The sequence below is a fragment of the Corella eumyota genome, chromosome 7 (genome assembly GCF_963082875.1).
Source record: "Corella eumyota chromosome 7, kaCorEumy4.1, whole genome shotgun sequence".
Classification (NCBI taxonomy): domain Eukaryota; kingdom Metazoa; phylum Chordata; class Ascidiacea; order Phlebobranchia; family Corellidae; genus Corella; species Corella eumyota.
The window spans coordinates 11486954-11502681 of NC_137496.1; the positions used below are offsets into that span (position 1 = coordinate 11486954).

At 33.2% G+C, this 15728-nt stretch overlaps 6 protein-coding genes across 7 annotated transcripts; 2 read left to right on the forward strand and 4 right to left on the reverse strand.

Moving 5' to 3' along the window:
- Positions 1 to 144: 144 nt before the first annotated feature.
- LOC145760358 (oligoribonuclease, mitochondrial-like) lies at positions 145 to 1253 on the reverse strand. Its single transcript, XM_082574224.1, has 6 exons — positions 1209 to 1253; positions 980 to 1063; positions 763 to 840; positions 603 to 683; positions 385 to 524; positions 145 to 268 (listed from the first exon to the last, which is right to left on the reverse strand). The coding sequence occupies exons 1-6, from the start codon at positions 1251 to 1253 to the stop codon at positions 145 to 147; spliced, it is 552 nt and encodes a 183-aa protein (XP_082430350.1).
- On the reverse strand, positions 786 to 4171 carry LOC145760032 (nuclear cap-binding protein subunit 1-A-like). 2 transcript variants are annotated; one of them, XM_082573897.1, is made up of 4 exons: positions 4049 to 4171; positions 1209 to 3838; positions 980 to 1063; positions 786 to 840 (listed from the first exon to the last, which is right to left on the reverse strand). In XM_082573897.1, exon 2 carries the CDS (start codon positions 3831 to 3833, stop codon positions 1422 to 1424), a length of 2412 nt encoding a protein of 803 aa, XP_082430023.1. In that variant the 5' UTR covers positions 3834 to 3838; positions 4049 to 4171; the 3' UTR covers positions 786 to 840; positions 980 to 1063; positions 1209 to 1421. The 2 variants fall into 2 exon arrangements, with proteins under 2 accessions (XP_082430023.1, XP_082430022.1); XM_082573896.1 differs by lacking the exon at positions 4049 to 4171 and having other exon boundaries at positions 1209 to 4038.
- A 163-nt stretch (positions 4172 to 4334) lies between these two features.
- LOC145758999 (small ribosomal subunit protein eS27-like) lies at positions 4335 to 6650 on the forward strand. Its single transcript, XM_082572713.1, has 4 exons — positions 4335 to 4380; positions 4976 to 5084; positions 5547 to 5657; positions 6427 to 6650. Exons 1-4 carry the CDS (start codon positions 4375 to 4377, stop codon positions 6453 to 6455), a joined length of 255 nt encoding a protein of 84 aa, XP_082428839.1. The 5' UTR covers positions 4335 to 4374; the 3' UTR covers positions 6456 to 6650.
- Positions 6651 to 7295: 645 nt separating this feature from the next.
- On the reverse strand, positions 7296 to 9407 carry LOC145760537 (E3 ubiquitin-protein ligase CHIP-like). Its single transcript, XM_082574451.1, has 8 exons — positions 9164 to 9407; positions 9004 to 9078; positions 8798 to 8921; positions 8546 to 8711; positions 8378 to 8450; positions 8200 to 8256; positions 7906 to 8022; positions 7296 to 7713 (listed from the first exon to the last, which is right to left on the reverse strand). Exons 1-8 carry the CDS (start codon positions 9257 to 9259, stop codon positions 7588 to 7590), a joined length of 834 nt encoding a protein of 277 aa, XP_082430577.1. The 5' UTR covers positions 9260 to 9407; the 3' UTR covers positions 7296 to 7587.
- LOC145760536 (WD and tetratricopeptide repeats protein 1-like) lies at positions 9396 to 11360 on the reverse strand. The gene has a single exon (XM_082574450.1). The coding sequence runs from the start codon at positions 11274 to 11276 to the stop codon at positions 9396 to 9398; it is 1881 nt and encodes a 626-aa protein (XP_082430576.1). The 5' UTR covers positions 11277 to 11360.
- Positions 11361 to 12295: 935 nt separating this feature from the next.
- On the forward strand, positions 12296 to 15684 carry LOC145759311 (derlin-1-like). Its single transcript, XM_082573115.1, has 9 exons — positions 12296 to 12429; positions 12854 to 12953; positions 13362 to 13461; positions 13688 to 13752; positions 13916 to 13942; positions 14040 to 14135; positions 14447 to 14499; positions 14861 to 14971; positions 15298 to 15684. The coding sequence occupies exons 1-9, from the start codon at positions 12371 to 12373 to the stop codon at positions 15416 to 15418; spliced, it is 732 nt and encodes a 243-aa protein (XP_082429241.1). The 5' UTR covers positions 12296 to 12370; the 3' UTR covers positions 15419 to 15684.
- The last annotated feature ends 44 nt before the right edge of the window (positions 15685 to 15728 follow it).

Sequence of the window (15728 nt, forward strand, 5' to 3'; positions counted from 1 at the left end):
GTGCAATTTATTTTTACAAAGCGTTTCTTTTTTTTTTTGCTAAATTACAGAAAAAAACAAAATTAATTTTCGTCCGGGCAGCTACTTGGCAGTAAACTAAGAACTACAATGATGATTGTGATGTAATTATGATAAAATGTGATGTCACAAAGTTGTGCGGAAGACATGTTTGCGATAAAACTTTAGTTCTTCAATGCTCTCTATGATGTCATCAATAGCCCGATGTGATTCTTTCTTTGCCGGACAAATTAAAGTTGGGTACCATCTCCTATGAAGAAATTTAGAAGTTAAGTCTAAGGGTTGAAGTGACCATTTAAAATGGTGGCAGAACCTAAACCTTAGACGAACTGTGGCTCAAATTTGGGACAAAAACGAATTTTTTACTTGCAAAGTTCTTTGACCGAGCTAACGTCCACGATTCTATAATGTAAATGCTCCATAAACTGAGGCATATATTTGTCCAGGAATCTTTTATCAGCGTGGACCGAGTTACCAGCTAGGGGGCAGCAATTTCGAGGAATGTGCTAAAAAGTGAGAAAAATAATATAAAGCATCATGAATAAAATTTCAACGAAATTTTAACATTTCTACCATAGACTTACTTGTCTAATAAAGGAGAGCATCTTGTATTCAGTTTCTGTTAATGAAATTTCACTTTTTCGAACAGCATCTGTCAAGCCAGACTATAATAAGTTTAAAACATCAACAAAAACCCAACAAATAAACTGATTTAACCTAAAAAGAATTAGTTTTTGATCATACCTTGCCGTGCTGGTTTACACACCACTCATTCATTCCATTTAGAACCTCATCAGACTGGTGAATAACGATGTTTGGTCCCTGTAACAAAAAGTTTTCAAGTAATAAATCTTAATATCCATTGGATGCATCCTTAGACTGGTTAACATGCACTCTATGATAACCCTATGAAGCTAGCCTACATATGCGGTGATAGTGTATAAAACTTTTGATATTTCACCTTAGCTACAACATTGAGATCTCCATCTGTGACCAAGCAAGCCATCTCTAAGATGTGATCTTTATTAACATCCAACCCCGTCATCTGTTACAACACAACAACGTTAAATATCTAACCCCTTAAATTCACTTTTTACAGCCTATATTGACATTGGTTAAAGCCGTCTTAGGACATTTAGACAAGGCTACATTCTAACTTTACTACAATGAATTAAACAGGTATATCAAACCTCCAAATCGACCCAAACTAATCTTTGTTTTGCAGAGTTGTCCATTGTCAATCCTCTTCTTATAAAATGGACAAACCTAATCCCTATCATTCCTGTACAAATTTATTTACAAGTTATTGAAACAGTTAAGGCAGTGTTATAATGAACTGTTTAATACCAACATTAACTGAATACAGAGCAACATTATACATTAGAAAGTTATTGTAAAAGTTTTTATTGTGAAATTGTTTTGAATTGTTTAAACACAGTTAAAATTCTAGAATCCAGATCTTCGGTAAACAAGAGATTGTGCAGCGTTGTTGTGTACTTTGCGACAATCTCTCGATGGAGGATAAAAACTTCTTGTAAACGCTGGATTGCGCTCCGATACCACGTCGAGTTAAAATCCACTTTCTTCTTCTCACATCTCATAAAATGATCTTGCAAGATCATGACAAATCGTTGGAAGATGATCAGGAAAAGCTTCTTTTGATCTGTGGTTGCTGCATCCACTTGTTCCTGCATTTTGTTAAGATCGCCAGAGTTTGGAGCAAAGAGATCGTAAGCTCCCATCATCTCGGACTCCACATCTTCTGTCTTCCGCTCCATGACGTGCGATCTCTCCAACATTTCACGCTGCTCCGACTCAAGTTTACCGACGTGTTTGGTCATCTTCCTGATTGCCGAGTGCATTATCTCCCAAGCATAAGATCGAGTAAAATCCGAGGCCATTTCGGGCGAGAAAAGCCATTTTGCGACTGAGGCGCAATCAACAATCTGTAAACGAAGCATTTTATCAACAAGTACAACCATCATCTGTGGATGACTCGACCAGACCTCTTTAGTGATTCTCAGAGTCTCAACCTTGCCTTCGTCCCCATCTGCTGCCCATTTAATCACTGTGTGAAACTTAGATAAAGCACTAAAGGAGTGGCTGAAAGATTTTTGAGCCAGGTAGAGAACTGAGTTAAGAAATATCTCAAGTCGTCTTAGATTGTAAGTTGACTCGGTTGATTCCTGGGCCACTGGCACAACTTCTTCTAGGATTGTAATCGTTTCATCATCTTTACACTTCTGTTTCATGGATTGGATAACTCTCTGTGAGGCAGTGATGGCTGCATACTCCTCAGGTGAGGTTTGGTTCCCAGGTTTGATTGCGTATTTAAACCAAATAGCCGGATCCTTTGGAAGTAAGGGGGCAAAGTTTTCTGGGACAATCCCACACACCCGTTTGTGATATGACAAGCGCATGCACCTCTCAAGAACTTCTGATATAAACTTTGGCTTTGGTGCTGATGGTTCTTGGTTTAAACAATCCGACCATTCATCCCAGCTCCATCGGAACTGAAAGTTACTAAGATGGTGGGAAAACCAGCTTACAACACGATCGATGCATGTGATATTCATGGTGTCAAGTCGCTCATACAGCATATCAGAAGCAAGGGCTAAAACTTGTGGCATCATGCTTGGTTCTAATTTGCACAACTCAATAAAAACACAAGTATAAAAGACCAGAGGTTTTGGCGAGACAGGTAAGCGAAATAAATCGCCCATCAAGCATTCAATAATCATGTGATTGAGAGGGATCTTCTGGTGGCCGGGAAGAGACAACAAAGCAGCTGCACACTCCTTTTTTTCATTCTTGTATGTGTCAATTAAACACCTGATGTTTTCCTCTATTAACCAGCGCTCTATGGCGTGATTTCCTGGCATTAAAGGCCCCTCCGGACAGTCAGTGTAATCAAACATCCTGTATACAACCTTAGGTAGGGGATACATGGATTGACCTTCGATGTGAGGGGGGGCAAGAAAATCTGGAAGGTTATGGGTCATTGCTTCGGCAAGAGTGGGTTCAAATGCTCGATATGGTCGGATGATCACATCTTCGACCCAGTTGTCCTCTCGGAACTTCCGCATTTGAGCAAAGAGGCAATCCAGATAATCCTCTTGTGGATGGGGATCATCTTGTGACCAAACACGAAGAAAACCGTGATGTAACTTACTTCGTTTTTGGATATATTTTCCAATCTTAGAGAATAAATTTTCCATCTCTTCCGTCTTCTTCTCGTTTAACAACGCACCACACCAGGGCAGTGTTGACAATGCCGTGTAGATATACCAATCTTTGCGCAATTGCGGCACCCCTTCTTGCTTTGCAACCATCACAAATGTCTCCAACAAGGACATTATAGATGATGCTGTTACCACGTTACAGTTGACCAAGTCACATAGAAAACGGACGATGTAGCGAGCATATTCGTACTGGTTTGTCGCAATTAATCTCTTTAACTCTTTGACCAATAACTCCAGGTAATCACTGCCACAGTTGAAGTTCTTAGCATTCAGTAAGCCAACCAGAGTTGTGTAAATTGAACATTTTTCTGGAAGTTGGTATGAGCACAGCACAAGAATATGAAAGATTTGGGACTTGAAGTTGTTGACATCAGCTTCCAGGACTAAAGCAAGACCTTCAAGATTACTCTCCAGGGATGACTGGCTCTTCTCACCGAGTCTGCAGATCAATGATTCTAATCTCTTCTCAATCTCCTCCGAAGTCTCGGAAGTTTTTTGTCGTTTGTTAAAATTGGAGCCTTTGCTATCATCATCAGAGTAGTTGTCGTTCTGATGTGGTCTGCGCCGTGACATCTTCGCTTTTTGGTAAAATTAATACAAAAATAAGATTAAATACAAATATTTAGACAATATACATTTATTACGTATTTTAGTCTGTTAGTTATTTTAATTACACTAAACCCTGAAACATTTAATTAAAAATAACTTCGTTGTTTGGTTAAGTGTATTGCTTTGGTACTAACGACCAGTATAAACTAAGTTTCAAGATTCTAGAACGAGTTAAATACCCGAAAACAAAAAAATAACTTGCTCATAAATTTCGAATTCCTTGAACACTGTTTCCTATCCACCCCATACAGCATGTGTTTATACGTGAATCAGCAAAAATTTTAATTTATAATAACCCTTATTCTTCTAAATTAAAACAGTTTAGGAATAAGAATTATTTTTTTAAATATTTAGGAATTATTTTAACCAAAATTAGATTAAGATTTTTGTTAAATTTTTTTGCGCAATGTTTTGAAACTTGAACATCCGGGATTGCGGGAAATATGAAGAGTGCAAAATTTCCGCTGAGTAATTCTTTTTCACGTTGATACTGTAAAGTTAAGCCATGCCGGTGAGCAAAGTTGAATTTTTTGCTATTTTAGGCTAAATTTGTATGTTTTAGGTTATATTTAATGTTGCAAACTTAGATATTTATTTTTGTTATGTTTTTGTGAACTTTTTAGACTTAAATTTTTTATTTTAAGCCGATATTTGAATGGTCGCTAATAATTATCGTAAAATCGTTTTTTTTGTTAATTAAACTTAAAAATTGGGTTTAAAAATGCTGATATAGACTCCTATATTATAAACAATTTTGTAAAGATAGCTAACAGAATGCCTAAACAGTTTGTATTTTATAATTTTTAACAATAACCGGCACTTGGCAGCATGGTCACAGATGTAAGAGCAGAACACTTGCTACAGTACATGAGGTCGTGGGTTCGATCCCCACTGCCCTTATGCTGAGCCAGCTTTCAAACAGTAGCTTAATATTCGGGCAGATATAGTTTATAATATTCAAACTAACAAAGGCAACTTGAGACTGGGTCTGCAGGTCGGGGTAACTGATGTTACTCTATGTTTGGGTCATGAAGTCGACCTTTTCACATCAAGGATAAAGATATATTTATAAAAAAAAATTAATTGCTGATATTTTATTTTTGTAGTTGGCCAGAGACCTCCTTCACCCAAGTGCGGAAGAAGAGAAAAGATGTCACAAGAAGAAAAGATTAGTTCAGTCGCCAAACTCTTATTTTATGGATGTTAAATGTCCAGGTTAGTTAATTCTGGGATCTTTAATATTTTTTGGTTTAGTATGATTTGATTGTAAAGTACTAAAGTATGGCATCTAGATCTATAGTGATGAAGAATGAAGTGGAATATATTTTAAACTTAAGAGCCAAGAGATAATGTGAGCAAATTGTCAAAATTCTGCTCCTTTTCTCATTCTGAGAATTTTTGTTAATGTTCACATACGATCTCGCAATTTTTTGTTTGATTCCTACTGCTGCCATTTGTCCTCGATTATGGCAAAACGATTGACAGTTTTATTATCAGGCAATTATAATCTATTATATCCCTAACTGCTAAAGTCAACTTAAAACTGGGTTTGGTGGAAATGTTACTGTGTTTGTATTAAAGTTACTGGCACCTAAAACTAGCAAATAAAAAAAAATTGGGTATTTTATTCTTTGTGTTACTTGCCTTACCAACATTAAATCTAACCCCTTGTTTCAGGTTGTTATAAGATCACGACAGTTTTTAGCCACGCACAAACGGTTGTTCTGTGTGTTGGTTGTTCAACGGTTTTGTGCCAGCCAACCGGTGGAAGGGCCAGGCTTACAGAAGGTAAATATTCAACTTTCATATTATGGGTACTTTACAGTCTTCAAATAACTTTGTTGTCATTAAATTTCTAGCCAAATTTCTTATTTCTTTAACAGAATTCAAATTATGTATTCATTCACTTTAACTTTATAACATTATATATATATATCTAAAGTTAGGTTATTATTATTTTAATATTGAGATAATTAATATATATTGTTCTTGTTACTTTTACGGTTCTTACATTTCATTACTTACACTATCCTAAAATTTTGGAGGACTGTAGAGTTCACATGACCCTTATGTCTGGTAGTATTTACAGCATATGTTGATTAAACATCTAAAGGCAAATGATGTATAAAACCTTTTATACTGACATCGTTGATGACCTTATATTTGCTACTGCTGATGCCTTTAATTTTGTAACAATTAGAAATGCGAATAATTAATCTAAGTAATTTGCACAAAAACACTCATTTAAGAACTTAGAATTTGTCATATCTAAATGGGTTATTTAAAAATTGTCCATTACCAGAAGTAGTAAAACTTCTTCAACATTCTCCGCAGTTTCTGACTTATTTTTTTAATAAAAACCAAATCGTGTACGATCTTGAATAACATATTCTTACTCGGCGTCCGAGTACTAAAAAATGCTCGACGAGCACGAGTATTAAAATATTCTTAATACTCGGCTGAATACTCGAACTCGGATTCGATTGGCCCATCCCTAATAAAAACCAAGTAAAAATGTTTTTTTAAAAACCCGGTTTAAATTATTTGAACTTTTTAGGTTGTTCTTTCCGAAGAAAACAACATTAAAAATTTCCTTCCCCAAGCTTTCAACTTCCGCTTTTATTTCTGGCAAAAACCCTGAACTTTATTTTGTAAATAACCTCCAAGAAAAAGTGGGAACCCTCGTAACTTTTCAACCAATCCCATAGCTTGGATGGATCACATGACCGGTGATTAGTAACCAATAATTTGCTTGTAATAAAAGTTGAATTTGACAGCTAACGAGTTTGTGTTATTCTTAAATTTAGATGTGAGTTAATATCTGGTGGAAAGGTTAAGTTGTTTGTATGTAGAATAGAAGTTTGTTTTTATGTTAATTTAAGGTATATATGTTTTTAATATCTGAACTGTACTACATTTATGTTTTTTGTGTAGTCATTCAAAAAGTTTGGAATTAAACTGTTACGATAAAATTTGGGGGAATACTAAAAAGTGTCTGTTTAAAATTTTTAATTTATTTTTGAAACTGGGTTGAAGTCAGAACTTGGCTTCAATTTGACAAAAGGGGCAATAGTAAAAGAAGGGGTGAAAGGAGGACAGAAAGGGGGGGGGGCCCTAAGAAGAGGGAATGAGGGGCTCAAGGAAAAGTATTTTGCAGTCATTTTTAGTTGGCAGCGGAAATTTTAGTATCGACAATTTTCGCTGCTTGCTTAAAATAATCGCAAAACACTTTACCTTTAGCCCTTCTTTCCCTTCCTTTTAAAGGTTCCCTCTCCCCTGTCTTTCCTTTACCCCCCCCTTTTAGTTTTACCCATGAAGTTATCTAATAGGGGATTTCTATTAACCGCATTTAATTTCAGATAATATTTTAACCTCTGGTAACCCAGCAACCCGTGCCTTTAACCTTTAATGTATTCTTCATTTAGAGTAAAAAAATGTATTTCACTAAAAGCAGGACACATTTATACAATTAATAATTGGAATACAGAAAGGTTGTAAAGGCATTCAAACCAAAAACGATTTATTAAAGTTAATACACCAGACAGCTGGATGTTTACACATATATAACGATTTTAATAATACCGCCACCGTTGATATATGTTAAGAATGTACATTGTGGGAAGACATATTTTGATCTAACAATTCGACAACAATATCACAGTGTTGACACAACAACTTCTCTCGGCCTTAAAAGTTTTTACAGGTTGTCACCCACAGTTTAGTAATCTTCAGCCCAGCCATTTTCTTCAACAAAATGTGAGACAACTTCTCGCATAGCAAGATTGGGAATCAGTTGATTAGATTTCAACTCACAACGAGTGACGGGATCAAAGTGACCAACTCTCTAAAAGTGATAAAAGGTAACATTAAGCTTTGATTGCTATGATAAAATATATAACCTCATTTAACTATAATCAGGTAAAAACAACAAATACGACTTTTTATTCTTTGATTTGGATAAAAAATCAATCCAACAATATTAATATCCTTTAAAAAATGCTCAAGCCTTGGCCTGGTGAGGTGTTTTTTATCGTACCTGGAGGTGTTCTTCAATATCTTTACGGTCATAAGTTATTCCGCTTGGGGTTATTACTGGATCTTTCATGATCTCGAAACTTATCTTCCCACAGAGATAATCTGGGACCTCTCGAGTCTATAAAAAATGAATGCTTTTAGGTATTTATGTCCATTTTAAAGCCTCCAAAAATTAACTGTTGTTTGTATCGGTTAAGAGTTGCAACCATATTGGCTATTTAAAATGTTGTCCATTGGAGCATTTACTAGTTATTAAGATAGTACAAAATAACCTTCGGTAAATATTTTAACTTACTTGTCTCCTTTCGTCAATTTGTCGGAACATTAAATTTAGTTCTTGAATTCGGTTTTCCTGGAATATAAAATATATATTCGGTTAAATTTACAATTTCTTAATAGCAGGAAAAAATATTAAACAATTAGGAAAGAAATCACTGGTATAAGTTGTAGTTTAAATTAAAGATTTTAATTACAAATTTATCTTCGATTTCTTTCGTTTTGTTTGGTGATGTTTCTTCATTTGAACTTTCAAGTTCTTTTATTTCTCTAAAACAAAAAAGGTAACGAATGTAGTTTTATAAAATTTTAACTTGTTTTTATTTAAATTGAAATTGAAATGCTTGAGGCAGAATGTTATTTACTTTTCTTTGTCTTGGTTAATTAAGCCATTGAGGTAAGTTTGAAGTTCAATTTCTTGTTGAACTCTTTTCTCTTCAAGTTTCGACCATTTCTTGGTTCTTGCTGTCCTCAAGGTGGCAGCAATGTCATCGCCGTAATTTAACTTTTGCTGTCGCGCTAATTCTTGAGCTAAAACAAGTTTTGAATCATTTTTGTGTGTCTTTTAAATTACATGCTATTTTATACATTGTTAACTTGTTTTAGTGTTTAGTCACCTTTTGTAAGATGTACGATTGCTTCTTCAAATTTTTCAAGTTCAACTTCAGATTGTCCCATGAAAAAATGACCTTTTACTGTGTTTGGGTCATTTTCTATCGCTATTTTGCAATCCGATTTAACCTAAAAATTATTGCATCAAAATTACACCAGGTTTTTCTACTTTAAAACATATTGAAATGGTATTTTAGTTACAAGCTGTTACCTCAGTCCACTTCTTTAACTTGAGATTGCATAAAGCTCGGTTGGTGTAAAATACTGGGGTGTTAGCACTTTTGTTCTATAAAGCAATAAATGACATTAATATATTAGACCCTTACAATTTAAAAAGTGATAAACTTGCACATGGACGTTAATGTACTTACGATAGCTTTTGTATATTGTTTGATTGCTTCTTCGTATTTCTTGGCAACGAATAATCTGTTGCCTTCAGCTTTAAATTGCATTGCGTTAGCGGCCATACTTAATAATCTGCACGAAATAAACACTTTTACACAATCGAACACAAATAAACAAATATTTATTACATGAAACTTTTACAAAAACGTAGAAAAATAATAGTTTAGATTTGTTGAAATTTCCCTCAAGGTTCATCCCCTAATTGTCTACTCTGATTGTCATCCCCATTGACAATAACATAGACTCAAGTGGGTCGGTGTTCATTCGCATTTGGTTCGCTGCGGCAACTTTTATAGTTTCCTTGACATTGTGGTCATCGTTCCCACTAGAGGGAGACCAAAGCTTTACCTCGGTGTCGATCCCACTAGTGGCCAACATGCAGACTGATGGATGGGGTTGAAGACAGTTCACTATTGCACCATCGGCGTGCACGACTTTGACTAAATTTGAAGTTTTTCGCTCCCAAATGAAAAACGAAGCGTCATCGGAACCAGCGACAATATATTGTCCGTCGTTTCCGAAAAAGTTTGCCTCCTTTATGTCAGTTGTTGTGTTGCAATGTCCGCAGTAACGTTGCTTGTAGTCATAAGCCTCGCTCTGTAGTTTCATTTCTTCTTCGTCAATAAATTGCTCTTCGTCATTTTGTGATTTTTTTGCAGCTTTTCCAGGGTTTTTAATTTTATGTTTTATGTCTTTCTCGAGCATAACAAAAGCCCTTGATTTTGAGTGTTGCGGGTGTTTTAACTTAAACTCTTGAATACATGATTGGGCTTCTTCAACCCAGTTGAGTTCATACAAACATCTTGCTAATCTAAAGTTGGCTTTAAAATGATTAGGGTTGTACATTAATGCTGTTTCACAGTCTCTCAATGCAGCATATAAATCCCCATCCCAAAGTCTTTTAATATAGGCTGCGGCTCTGTTTGCATATAGCACAGAAGCTTTAGGTTCCCGGTTTATAGCAGTGTTGTAAACCATTATCGCTGACGAAAACATTTGTCTTGCAAACAAATCATTCGCTTTGGTTTTAAGGTTCTCAGCTTCGATTGATAATGTTTGTGATGTCATAGATGGCATTGAAGGTTGAATTCGATTGCAATTTGATAGACCTTCAGGGGACGTTAAACGTTTTATTTTACCATTTGTGTTATTTGTTTTTATTAAGTTTTTATTTGCAGGTTTGTATATTATTTGTTGTTTGTCAAGGATATCGAACAAATAAACTTGTTCTCCGCCAACATTTGCTAACAACTCGTTTCCGCTCTGATTAAAAGTAAGAAAGGTCGAACAAAGGTATTTAAAGCGAGATTGGTGTTTATGTTGTTGGGGTAAATGACCTGGGACGAAATAAGTTGCACAACCATAAGTGGAGTTATGTAAATTGTCTTTTCTTTTTTGTCCGTTCTGTGGTGCAACGTGATTGGATGTTTTGATCATTCTGCGATCATACAGTCTTACATATGGGTCATTTGCGCCAACAGCAAGCATATGAGGTTGTGTTGGGTTAATAGCCAATGCTTTACATTCTGCATTCAACCCACACATTGTTGTTAAATCTATAAGAGTTCTAGTGCAAGACTTTCCTGTTATTCTAAGATCGAATTCTCGTATTGCACCATCTTCAGATGCGCTCCACAGGTTATGAGGTGACCCTTGTGATGTCACAAGGCGCTTGACTCGGCCATTACATGTATACCCGTGTACTTTCTCGCTGTAGTGCACATCATGAATATAAACATGGCAGTCGCCTGCACCGGTTGCTAGTATCTTGTTGGCTGTGTTTGGGTAGAACTTGACAGAGAATATGTTGCCATGGTGACTGGTTTTCAAACATTTAAGTTGCTGGTGGGTAAATGGGTCCCAGATAATAATGTTGGTGTCATCCGACCCACTTGCAAGCAGATTGCCCCCTTCGTTCCAATCTAAACAGTTCACACAACCAGTGTGTCCAAATAATTCTTTCTCTAACTTTAATTTTCCAAGTAAGTCTTCGTCGATCTGGCTTCGAAGAGGAAACAGTGAGGAGTAATTTTGATCTTGTTCCCGACGCCTAAGTCGATGTGTTATGGAATGATCCATTATAGTTCATACAGAATATATTCAAAAATAACAATATTTAAATTCACACATAGAAATTATAAAACTCTAACCGTACAACCTAAACACGCTGTATGTAAACAAAGAAAAGATATTAAAAAAATAGGTATGCTGTTTCGTTAGGTAAAGGGCTTTTTAAAGAAGGTTTTTGAAGTGTTCATATGTTAGCTAATAGCTTAGAGCCGCGGCTTAAGATAATTAATTGCCCTGTTTGTTTTTAAATTAATAATTACGACCAAAAATACAAACAAAATCCTTAACTTCATATTGTAAATATTGACGATGACGTCATATCTAAATATACCCGCTTGATTAACCAACCAGAATCAAAATAAAAACTTTTTTAATTTTCTAACTAAATGCTTGATTGTAACTATACCTTATTTTCTCTAAAGTCAGTCTTTAAAGTTTTAAATATTTTTTATTTGTAGGCTAGCAGACTGACTATAAATATCGGTAAGGTGTCAAAGACAGCTGCAGTTTCGAGAGTTTGAAAGAATTTTCTAGAATAAATCAATAAAATGGTAAGGATATGTTTTTTTAATATTTAATTTATGTTAAACAACAATGTTATTTAAAATACTTTTAGTTTATTTATTTATTTTTAAATGTTTGTAAAAAGTTTACCCGGATACCACAATATGCGTGTCAATATTTTATGACTCAGCTTTCAAAAACAACCAACTCATGCTACTTTACCGAAAAAAACATTTTTTTAAAAGAAATTGTTTTGTGAATATTGCATCAGTAAAACTTAATTTAATTCTTTAATATTTTTAAAGGACACGTAGATTTTAAAATATTTTAAATCACATGATAAAATGTTTAATATATAGCTAAACTTTTCTATAACAAATTGTTTTTTTAACGAAGTTTTTGTATTAACTATAAGACGAGTAATCACATATTTTAGTTTTATTTTTTATGTAAATATTACTGCTTTCGCTTTATGTCAAACATTTTTTTATTATGGTTTCTTAATAGTTACTGTTTGGCAGTGTTTTTGATATGTAATTCTAATTTTATTTTATTAGAGATACAAATTAAACATATAATTAACGTTACGTTGCACTAAAATGTCTCAAAATGATATTGGTGATTGGTATCGTGGAATACCTCCTGTTTCAAGGTTTTGGTAAGTTAATTTTTTTTTTAAATTTAATTTCTTGTAAATATATATTTTTAAAATAATAAAATATTTAGTTGGTGATTAATAAATATTTTTTATAGTTGTAGAATGTATTTATATTTCTTAACAATAAATTTATCTTTTATGTGTATATATATAACTTGTTTAAATTTTACAATAATGTTTAAAAATATATTAAAATAGGCACTAAATATTTAACACAATATTTGTTATTTAACTAAGTTAACATTCGATAAAATTTTTAAGTTAACTTTAAAAAGAAAAAAAAGATTCTGTTAAAATAATTGTGTTATTTTATTTTTTACATATGCTTTACTGAACATTAATATTTTTAAAACACCTGATGTAATTTAGAATGTTCAAATGATTTTTTACAAGTTGTTTATGATTTTGTTGATGTTTATTTTAGGTTCACTGGAGCAGTTATAATTCCAATTGCGCAAAAGTTTGGACTTTTAAACCTGGGATGGCTGTTACTTGATTTCAATTCTTTTATTTACCAATTTCAAGTAAAACATGTTTCCATTTTATTTAATGAGATTTTCAATATATTCTTGTTCTTACCATTTTTATTTAATTATTAGTTTATTTTTCTCCTAAAACTTGTTTATTTATTTTAAAATATTTGTATGTTAATTGGTGGCACGGTGTAGAAGTAGAACACTTGGCTTCATTACAAGAGGTTATTGGTTGATTGCTACTGTTTTTATGCTATAACCCTCCTTAAGTAAGGCGCAATAAACATTACTTACTCATACTGAGCCAAAAACAAATCTGCAGATTATTTACTAAGCAATTATAATAAACTGGGTTGAGGTTACAGATGTAACTCTATGTTTAAGCTGTGAAGTTGGCTTCTTTATATTAAAGAAAAAGATTCACAAAATATCATTTATTTTAATATTTTGTATGTTTAGATATGGAGAGCAGTAACTGCTGCTTTGTGGTACAAAACAGGATTCCATTACCTTATTTTACTTTACTTTCTTTATAGTTACTCCACAAGGTTGGAAACAGGTAAGATTGTACGACTTTTCTCAATTTAACATTTTGATTACTGGTTGATTACCTGCCCTAGGGCAAGGATTTTAATTGTCATATTATTGTCATAACTCCTAACTAATATTTGCCCTTAATAATTTAAACATGACCCCAAATGGCAGATTTATTTATTTTGTAGGCATTTAAATTTAATATATATAAAATTTGGTTTAGTTTTGTAATAATTATTTTATTTTTTTAGGGATATTCGCAGGCAGAACTGCTGATTATGTTTTCCTGTTATTTTTCAACTGGCTCACTGCTGTTGTATCCTTGTTTACTTAAAATAGAATAAAACTTAAATCAGTTATTAGTACAGGAAGTGCCTTATGATTGTTATGTAATCACTTTCATAATGTATTCCATGGTAATGGTTATAGGCTTTAATAATAACAAACACTTAATTTTTCTTAGCCATTTGTTTTTATAGCTTCTTGCACTTGCCCTTGGAATACCAGTAAGTAAATTTTTTTCATATGTTTGTATATTTTTTTTTCTACCTTTGTTGTAAACTTGTTAAAATAACATTTAATTTAATTTTAAAATTTTTTTAGGTTATATTTGAAATGCTTGTGTTAGCAGTGTTATATATATGGTGTCAAATTAATCGAGATCAAATTGTTTCGTTTTGGTTTGGAACTAAATTTAAGGTAAACCCAAACAATTGTAAACTATGGATTAATACATTTCTTAAAAGACTTAATAATAACATAATAAATATTTAAGTTAAGAAGATAGTAGTTATATTTAGTCACTATTTAATAATTGTGTTAATCTATATATAATGCTAAGTGGACAATATATATATATATATTGCGGGCAAATATTAGTTGCAAGTTGCGAATATATTATATCATTAAAATTTCGACCATAGGCTTTAACTAGTGTTTAATAAGGCTTAATATTACATTGGGATTTGGATAAAATTCTTAAATATCTGAATGCTTTTATTTATTTTTAGGCTGCATACTTACCTTGGGTGTTGTTTGCATTTAGCCTGATTGTTGGAGGAGGGTAAGAATAATGTTTATCCCATTTTTAATTAAATAGCCCTGTTTATAAATGCCAGCAAAAATTAAAGTGTCAGTAATGCTATGGTGGCATGGTGTAGTGGTTAAAAAATAGTTTTCTGATTCTCACTGCTATTTCAGAGTGCCTTTTAGCACTTCAGGATAAACTTCTAAAAAAATGGATTAGCAGGTTAATTTTTGAGCAATTATGATCAATAATATCCCCAACTGACAAAGTCAACTTAAGACTGAGTTGAACTCTATATTTGGGCCATGATGTTGATCTTTCAACATAGAGGAATTAAAATACTGGATATGTCGTATTGAATTAATGTTGAGGTAAATTTATTATTTTGTATTTTTAGTGGAATGAACGAATTGTTTGGAATATTTGTCGGCCATCTTTACTTCTTCCTAAAGTTTAAATACCCAATCGACTTCGGCGGGGCTTCACTTCTTGAAACACCCAGATTCTTGTAAGTTTTTGTTTTAATTTAAATAACTTTTTTTTATATATATTTTATTCTCAACTTGGGAGAATCATCACAGGCCAAACAGTAACATTTGTTACTTCGACCCAGTCTCAAGTTGCCTGTAGCAGTTTCTGATAATTATGCTGCTTATTGTGGTAGCTCAGCAGTAGTTTATTCCGTTTATAGCACCGGACACTACAGCATAAGAGCAGTGGAGATCGAACTCTCAACCTCATGTTGTGTACCAAGTGTTCTACTACATTCTGTTGCCAATTAATTTAATAGGACAAATTAATTCTTTTTTTTGATTATGTAAAAATTTTATTTAGATATTATTATTTTCCAACACGCGGGGGGAGTGGGTTTGGCGAAGCACCCCAATCGAGAAGAGATCCCGACAATGAGGGTCCCCACACTTGGGGCAGGGGAAATACCCTTGGGGGAAGATAAACTCTGCAATCCTTAACGTTATTTTATTGTAAATTTCAATCGCCATTTTTAAATACTGCTTAGTTTTGTTTATATTTTGTTTGTTTATTATTTACAAGTCTAAAATAATAGTGTAATAGGTGTTAGCGATTATATACCGGATAAAAAGTAAATTTAATTCTTTTTTATCCCCTTTTAACTAAAATTCAAAATATAGAGCGGTTTATTTTTTTGGATATGCTGTATAACCTTACTTATAATTACAGTAAATTTAAAAATTGATTAAATGTGTTTTAATTTTGCCTAAATATTAAAAAATATTTCATTTATT

Excerpts from the sequence above, each read along its gene's own strand:
- LOC145760536 (XM_082574450.1), bottom strand. The coding sequence starts at position 11,276 with ATGGATCATTCCATAACACATCGACTTAGGCGTCGGGAACAAGATCAA.
- LOC145760032 (XM_082573897.1), bottom strand. The coding sequence starts at position 3,833 with ATGTCACGGCGCAGACCACATCAGAACGACAACTACTCTGATGATGAT.
- LOC145760537 (XM_082574451.1), bottom strand. The coding sequence starts at position 9,259 with ATGGCCGCTAACGCAATGCAATTTAAAGCTGAAGGCAACAGATTATTC. Across the intron at positions 8,451-8,545 it reads ATTAACCAAGACAAAGAAAA|AGAAATAAAAGAACTTGAAA; the intron begins GTAAATAACATT and ends TTTTTGTTTTAG. Across the intron at positions 8,023-8,199 it reads AAATTGACGAAAGGAGACAA|ACTCGAGAGGTCCCAGATTA; the intron begins GTAAGTTAAAAT and ends CATTTTTTATAG.
- LOC145758999 (XM_082572713.1), top strand. Across the intron at positions 5,085-5,546 it reads TATGGATGTTAAATGTCCAG|GTTGTTATAAGATCACGACA; the intron begins GTTAGTTAATTC and ends CCCTTGTTTCAG. Across the intron at positions 5,658-6,426 it reads AAGGGCCAGGCTTACAGAAG|GTTGTTCTTTCCGAAGAAAA; the intron begins GTAAATATTCAA and ends TGAACTTTTTAG.
- LOC145759311 (XM_082573115.1), top strand. The coding sequence starts at position 12,371 with ATGTCTCAAAATGATATTGGTGATTGGTATCGTGGAATACCTCCTGTT. Across the intron at positions 13,753-13,915 it reads TCAACTGGCTCACTGCTGTT|CTTCTTGCACTTGCCCTTGG; the intron begins GTATCCTTGTTT and ends TTGTTTTTATAG. Across the intron at positions 14,500-14,860 it reads AGCCTGATTGTTGGAGGAGG|TGGAATGAACGAATTGTTTG; the intron begins GTAAGAATAATG and ends TTGTATTTTTAG.
- LOC145760358 (XM_082574224.1), bottom strand. The coding sequence starts at position 1,253 with ATGGACAACTCTGCAAAACAAAGATTAGTTTGGGTCGATTTGGAG. Across the intron at positions 525-602 it reads TGCTCTCCTTTATTAGACAA|CACATTCCTCGAAATTGCTG; the intron begins GTAAGTCTATGG and ends CTCACTTTTTAG. Across the intron at positions 269-384 it reads TCGGTCAAAGAACTTTGCAA|GAGATGGTACCCAACTTTAA; the intron begins GTAAAAAATTCG and ends ATTTCTTCATAG.